The sequence below is a fragment of the Plectropomus leopardus genome, chromosome 20, assembly GCF_008729295.1.
Source record: "Plectropomus leopardus isolate mb chromosome 20, YSFRI_Pleo_2.0, whole genome shotgun sequence".
Taxonomy (NCBI): domain Eukaryota; kingdom Metazoa; phylum Chordata; class Actinopteri; order Perciformes; family Serranidae; genus Plectropomus; species Plectropomus leopardus.
Window position 1 is genome coordinate 25,446,284 of NC_056482.1, and position 8,216 is coordinate 25,454,499.

Below are 8,216 nucleotides of genomic sequence, written 5' to 3' on the forward strand. Positions count from 1 at the left end.
TCTGGGATACGTCAGTGTGTGAGTGTAGCTGCTGACAGTCTGGGATATGTCAGTGATCAGCAGCTACATTGACTGTGACAGGTCACCTAGTGGAAATAGCATGTATTTCCTCCATATGCCAAATATGGTCAAAATGACCTCATCAGGTGGAAAATAGTCAAAATGACAAATTCAGAGTCAAAAGCCCAGAATGACACCCAGAAATAATACAAGTCCTGTTTTTCTGCTCTGATGGCTGTGGGATCAAAAATGTCAGTTTGAATGGGTTTCAATGGAGCATTTTTGGACCTGAACAGTCTGAATGTAACTATTTAGTTTCCACAGTGTATTTTAGACTTATTGTAGGAGCTGAGCTGCAAATTCACTGATTACACTCAAATACACAATCTGGACATACACTACTGTTCAAAAGTTTGGGGTCACTTAGAAATTTCCTTATTTTTGAAAGAAAAGCACTGTTTTTTTCAATGAAGATAACTTTAAACTAATCAGAAATACACTCTATACATTGCTAATGTGGTAAATGACTATTCTAGCTGCAAATGTCTGGTTTTTGGTGCAGTATCTACATGGGTGTATAGAGGCCCATTTCCAGCAACTATCACTCCAGAGTTCTAATGGTACAATGTGTTTGCTCATTGTGTCAGAAGGCTAATGGATGATTAGAAAACCCTTGTGCAATCATCTTAGCACAGCTGAAAACAGTTTAGCTGGTTAGAGAAGCTATAAAACTGACCTTCCTTTGAGCAGGTTGAGTATCTGGAGCATCACATTTGTGGGGTCGATTAAACGCTCAAAATGGCCAGAAAAAGAGAACTTTCATGTGAAACTCGACAGTCTATTCTTGTTCTTAGAAATGAAGGCTATTCCATGCGAGAAATTGCCAAGAAACTGAAGATTTCCTACAACGGTGTGTACTACTCCCTTCAGAGAACAGCACAAACAGGCTCTAACCAGAGTAGAAAGAGAAGTGGGAGGCCCCGCTGCACAACTGAGCAAGAAGATAAGTACATTAGAGTCTCTAGTTTGAGAAACAGACGCCTCACAGGTCCTCAACTGGCAGCTTCATTAAATAGTACGCAAAACGCCAGTGTCAACATCTACAGTGAAGAGGCGACTCCGGGATGCTGGCCTTCAGGGCAGAGTGGCAAAGAAAAAGCCATATCTGAGACTGGCCAATAAAAGAAAAAGATTCATATGGGCAAAAGAACACAGACAGAGGAAGATTGGAAAAAAGTGTTATGGACGGACGAATCGAAGTTTGAGGTGTTTGGATCACACAGAAGAACATCTGTGAGACGCAGAACAACTGAAGAGTGCGTGACGCCATCTGTCAAGCACGGTGGGGGTAACGTGATGGTCTGGGGTTGCTTTGGTGCTGGTAAGGTGGGAGATTTGTTCAGGGTAAAAGGGATTTTGAATAAGGAAGGCTATCACTACATTTTGCAACGCCGTGCCATACCCTGTGGACAGTGCTTGATTGGAGCCAATTTCATCCTACAACAGGACAATGACCCAAAGCACACCTCCAAATTGTGCAAGAACTATTTAGAGAAGAAGCAGGCAGCTGCTATTCTATCTGTAATGGAGAGGCCAGCACAGTCACCTGATCTAAACCCCATTGAGCTGTTGTGGGAGCAGCTTGACCGTACGGTACGCAAGAAGTGCCCATCCAGCCAATCCAACTTGTGGGAGGCGCTTCTAGAAGCGTGGGGTGAAATTTCTCCAGATTACCTCAACAAATTAACAGCTAGTATGCCAAAGGTCTGCAATGCTGTAACTGCTGCAAATGGAGGATTCTTTGACGAAAGCAAAGTTTGAAGGAAAAAAATATTATTTCAAATACAAATCATTATTTCTAACCTTGTCAATGTCTTGACTATATTTTCTATTCATTTTACAACTCATGGTGGTAAATAAAAGTGTGACTTTTCATGGAAAACACAAAATTGTCTGGGTGACCCCAAACTTTTGAACGGTAGAGTATGCATCAACACACACACAATTATCACAACAGGAAGAGTGAAAGAGACTAAAATGAGACAAACAGTCTGTAAGGGTTAATAACATTGCCCAAACTTTCAGTGCAATCACATTAAATAAACTCCAGTCTGAAATGTCCACCTGCCAACTGAATGGTTCATCTGAAGTTGCCTAAAGTCTCCTGCAGCTTTTAAACAGTTTAATTCTCTTGTTTTAAAGGCTGAAAGTTTGTCCCTGCAGGCCACCGTAGCTCCTGCGGTCAGGAGCCAGGCAGGCGTAAACAAAACATCAAACAGACGGCAGCTTTGTTTCAGTTTCTGCTGACACACCAGTGGCGTCCAAATGTTTCTGCTCCGAGCAAACACGAGCATGAGGTCGACATTAGAGCGGCCAAACACAACGCAGGTGACACACACGTCATGTGATGATTTCACAGCACAGGGAGGTGAAACGTGGCAAAATGAGACATAAAAAGTTATAACTACAACTATGGTACATTGTTTAAGCTTTGAAATGTAATATTTCTTGTGAAAAAAGGGTGTGTCAGATGTTATTTAAATGTGTCAGATCCTTATTTAATCAAATATTTTGGTAAATGTATTCAAAGTTTCAGACTGACTCTTCATCAGCACACAGTCAATATTTACCCTGTAAAAACGGACTTCTTACAAAAACATGGGAATAAGGCAATGAGCAATTTAGGAAGCAGTTACACAAAAGTTTGCAAAATAAATTAAATTTAAAATAAGTACAAGAAAAAAAGAGGGGGTTGAAACCCCCTAAATTTCTTACAATTTTCAGATCACCGAACTGGAGCAGATTAAGAGGTTTCTAAATCAGCTCCGTCGCTGGGCCCCCAACAAGACACTAAACCAGCTCCATCCTGGGACCCACAACAAGACACTAAACCAGCTCCACGCTGGAGTCCACAACAAGACACTAAACCAGCTCCACGCTGGAGTCCACAACAAGACACTAAACCAGCTCCACGCTGGAGTCCACAACAAGACACTAAACCAGCTCCACGCTGGAGTCCACAATAAGACACTAAACCAGCTCCACGCTGGGGTCCACAATAAGACAATAAACCAGCTCCGTGCTGGGGTCCACAATAAGACACTAAACCAGCTCCATGCTGGGGTCCACAATAAGACACTAAACCAGCTCCGTGCTGGGGTCCACAATAAGACACTAAACCAGCTCCGTGCTGGGGTCCACAATAAGACACTAAACCAGCTCCGTGCTGGGGTCCACAATAAGACACTAAACCAGCTCCGTGCTGGGGTCCACAATAAGACACTAAACCAGCTCCGTGCTGGGGTCCAGCTTCATTAATCATGAATGAGGACAGAATCATTACACGCAGCAGGCGATGCAAATGGCCGGACTGATTTGATTACTATCGGTAACTAAGCCAAAAGGCCAAAGCAGCCGGAGCAGATCCATCTATATAGTGTCACACACACACACACACACACACACACACACACACACACACACACACACACACACACACACACACACATTCATTGAGCGGGTTCAGCAGGACGCTGAGAGCTGCTGCTGATGAACCTGAACCATCAGGACTGTTAGATCATTATCAGCTGATTTGACAATCGACAGAAAATTAAATCTACCAGAATCAGAATCAATTCAGTGCAGCAACTAACAATTATTTATGTCTCAGATGATCTGTGGATTAATCGTTGGCCTGTAATCTGTTAGTAAATACTAAAAAAATGCACATTAACATTTCCCAAAACAACAGCAGACATTTTTTAAAAATATTTTGTTCTTTTGACCAAAAGTTGAAACCCCAAAATATTCAGTTCAATAACAGAAAATAAGCAAATAGTCTCATTAAAGAAGCTGGGGATCTGTGCATTTGACATTTAACTTACAAAAATACAATATATAATATTTAATCAAATAAAATATTTCAACACTTCTATATCAGTGAAATGATTAGTAGTATTATTTGCATCATCATTATTATTGTGTTGTTGTTTTTACTATTATATTATTATATTGTTATGGTTGAATGACTTCCTCTCCGAACACTGTTATCTTTGAATTTATGGTTGAGCTGTTGGATTGGATTAAATTTTACAGCCGTACCTAATAAAGTGGCCACAGAGTGAAAATTACTGCTTGATAAATGAAACTGTGTGTGTGTGTGTGTGTGTGTGTGTGTGTGTGTGTGGTGACTTCTTGACTGACTGGCGGTCTTAAGGAGGCAGCTTTAACAACATCACACTCTCTTGCAGATTTACGTGGCTAAGCCTTCCTAACACTCTGAGCCAATCATACGCGGCCTTTCACCTGGAGACTCTCGACCTGCCGCGTCGATGAACACTGAAACACCTCAGCAGGTCAAGTGCGACGCCATCGTCCCGTCTGGAAACCGGGTTTGGAAAAGTTTTGTGGGGTATTGTGGGGTAATTTAAAAATCATTTCTAGAGATTCAACAACTGGAGTTTTCTCTCTTTCTATGAACTTTGATTGACGGCATAAACAAACTTATGTAACTTTTCTTTACTCAAAACTTAGTTTGAAGTAGTAAAAATGTATGTATGATATATTGACAAGTTACCCGCGTTCATACACATTTTTACCAATAAATTTCCAGGACTTTTTCATGACTTTGAGGCAAATTTTAGAGATCAAACATTCTCTGAAACAACCAAAGCTCCTTATTGGTTCTTTGTACTGCAGCTATTTATTAAAAACGTCCAATGTAATATTTGTTTGGTTTGGTCTATAAAAAATATTCAAAGCAACCACAGCAACTACTCAGTCACAAAGGCTGAAGTCGGCGATAAAAACTGAGAGGACACAAAGAGACAGAGACACGAAGAGACAGAGACGTGTGGCGTCCGATCCGAGTTAAAGGTACAGAATATTTAGAATAAAGCTGCCAGTGAGGACGTTTTCTACAAAAGACAAGCAAATGATGATTATATATTATTAGAATTATTATTATATTGAGCCAGCGTTCATATGACGCAGACGGAGACTTAACTCGGTCGTTCAGACTGAAAAACCGCCAAATTAAAGAGAGCGCCATCAGGCTTCCTCATCAAAGACAGCTCCGTTTACTGTCTCCTCTGCTGTCCACATGAGCTCTGTCCCTTTTTCTCTGCTTTAGATAATATTTAAAGGAAAATCTGACAAACTTTACATCAGGGACACTCAGCTTGTTTTATTTAGGGGCCACTTCTTTAAAACGACAGGAGGCCAGGGGCCGGTCGAAGCAGCCCCACACATGTTCCCAGGATTTTGGGACGTTTAAGGATATAAGGATTAGGATTTTACAACGTTTTTAGGATTTTAATTTTAGGAGATTCTGGGGATTTAAGGATGTTACTTAGATTTTAGTAAGATTTAAGGATTTTACTCATATTTTAGGGCAGTCTTCAGATTTTTTCTGAGATTTTCGGATTTCTGTCGGTATTTACAGTGGCTCTAGGATTTTACAACATTTCCAGGATATTAAGACATTTATATGATTTCAGGACGTTTCTCGGAATTGAGGACTATTTTAGGACATATTTAGGACAATACTTAGATTTCAGATCATTTCTCGGATTTAAGGACAAATTTAGAATTTTTGATGTTACTCAGATTTGAGGATTTTCTCGGATTGTTTTTAGGATTTTGGGACGATTCTATGATTTTAAGACTTCTCTCAGATTTTTGGCTGTTTCTGTGATTTTCTGCAAACCTGCCAGATGCTACTAAATCCTCTTAAATCTGACACACTGCTCCTTTAAGTCATCCAGATGTGCTGAGGTGGCCGTAACGTAAAAGTAAAGCCCGAACAGCTGCGGCATCACTGTTTTCTGTCAGATACAAACTTGCATTTACACTATGTTCAGCTAGCATAAAAAGGTCACTCAGTGTTGACCAGGTGAGGTGTCTCTGCAGACACACTTGCACAGCTCACTTCCTGCTGCTATTAAAGCATGTGACCCAGTCCACTACAGAGGCATCACTTTTGGTAACAGCTGCCATCAAAATGTGAAAAAGTGTCATGGAAACGTTTGCAGTGGGAATACTGCAGAAATACCTAACTGGGTCGCTCGATCTGACGGGTCACAGAATTTGGTGCAACACCGGAGTTACAAAACGTCTGAACGTGGAGAATTAAAACTGCCAGAATAACTCATCCTGACGCCTCCAACAATCTGGCAGCGGAGAGCGAGAAGTGAATCAGCAGCATCTGAGAGCACACCTGGACAGACTGCACAGGTGTGGCAGCCATCCATTTTATCCAAAAAAACTGTTAACCCTCTGTGAGCTGCAGGAGAGCCGGCGACCGCCGCCGAAAAGCATCAAATCCTCACATTCAAAAAGCACAAAACCAGCAAGTTACTGATCAAAATAATTGAAATTTCTGTTGACAAAAATTGAGTGACAAACACTTGCGACTGTAGTCACCACTACATGTGAAAAAGGTAACATGCAAATTAATTCGAACATGCCAAAATGTCCACAAGTAGAGCTGCAACAATAAGTTGGTTAATCAATTAGTTGTCAACTAATTTGATTATTAATGACGGATATGAGTCATCATTTAAAAAAAATAAAGTCAGAAGTTAGATGAACAGACATAAAAGGCCCTAATGTCCTAAAATCCTAGAAACATCCTAAAACCCCCAAATGTCCTACAATCTCAGTAATTACATAAAATCCAAAAAACATCATGAAGTGCTAGAAACTTCATAAAATAAAATAAATGTCCTAAAATTGTAGAAACGTCCTAAAACCCTAGAAATGTCCAGAATTCGTACAAACACTCCAAGTCCTAAAAATGTCATAAACTCCTAGAAATGTCCTAAAATCTGAGAAATGTCCTAAAATCCTAAAAACGTCCTAAACTCCTAGAAATGTCCTAAAATCTGAGAAATGTCCTAAAATCCTAGAGGCATGTATGGGGCCCCTGGCCTCCTGTCGTTTAGTAAAAGTGGCCCCTGAGCAGAGCAGGCTGAGTATCAACGCTTTAGACACTGATATCTCTAAAGTGGCTGAACGGATTTTCACCGTTCAAACTGCATTTTAAACCTCGAATCCGGCTCGTTATTCGGCATTTCGAACCGCGAAGCTGTCCCTCGCGGATCCGACACGGCGCCGGCTTGAACCCGGAGACAGCGGCGCCGGGATCAGAGGATGACCCGTCAGAGAGCAGACAGCTGGCAGTCCGGACAGCTAAGCTAAGAAGCTAACTCATTAGCTGCGGCTCGGATTGATTAACTTGTGTAACCGGGACAACCCGCCACCCTGCCGGGGGACACACGGGCGGACAGCACCGCGATCCACCTGAAAAAAACCGTAAATTAACTGTTACCGGGGCTGGGCTGTCATTACCGTTTAGCCAACTAGCTGTGACAGCCGTTAACTTCCTGCCCCCTCCGGGAGAAAACACGGTAAATGTCCCTTACCTTTGATGGGTCTCTCGGTGGTGGACAGTTTGTTTTGGTCTTTGGCCGACATCCTGCCTCCTCTTTCGGCTGAGAGTCGCAAAAATCCGCTAAATTTCTCACTAAAACTCGGATCCGTCCGAAGCTAGCAGGCTAGCCGCAGTGAGCTAGCCGCGCTAGCCGAGCTGAGAGCGGCGGCTCCGGGGCAGCTTTCTCTCCGCGGACCGGGGAACCGAGCCGAGCCGAGCCGAGCTAAAACCCGCCGCCTGGAGGGTGGAGGGTGAAGGGGGGACAAATTAACGCCGTTTAGTCCCTGTGAGCTCCGCGGCGTGCTGCGGTGCTGCCCCGCCGCTGTCGGTGACCGTCAGCCGGATCTGGTCCAGGAAGCTCCGCCGTGGTGCCTTCAGGAGCAGCGGGCAGCGCGCGGGATCATGTCCCAACTTTACGGCTTTAAAGTCGGCCGAGGTGCGTGTGTTAGGCCGCTGAGGGCTCCGCCGCTCTGTCGTGATCCGAGGTGTCGTCCAGACCCTCTCCGTCGGATTACAATAATCCGCCGCCCGCCAGCGGATTTCCTACAACGGGGCAGAGCGCGGGGGGCTGTGGGTAGTGTAGTATTAATGTCATATTAATGCGGCGCGTTCACGGTCCGCTGAGCCGCGCGCGCACACACACGCTGTGTTCACTGCGGCGGAAAACACACACACACACACACACACACACACACACACACACACACACACACATTCATTGAGCGGGTTCAGCAGGACGCTGAGAGCTGCTGCTGATGAACCTGAACCATCAGGACTGTTAGAT

The 8,216-nt window shown here is 43.3% G+C and overlaps 1 protein-coding gene across 1 annotated transcript in view; it reads left to right on the forward strand.

The window, feature by feature from the left end:
• The first annotated feature begins 4,331 nt into the window (after positions 1-4,331).
• LOC121960117 (myosin light chain 5-like) overlaps positions 4,332-8,216 on the forward strand; it is a 10,777-nt gene continuing 6,892 nt past the window's right edge. The window contains exon 1 of the mRNA XM_042509720.1: positions 4,332-4,391. Within this exon, the coding sequence (XP_042365654.1) occupies positions 4,332-4,391 (60 nt within the window). The remainder of the gene's footprint in view (positions 4,392-8,216) is intronic.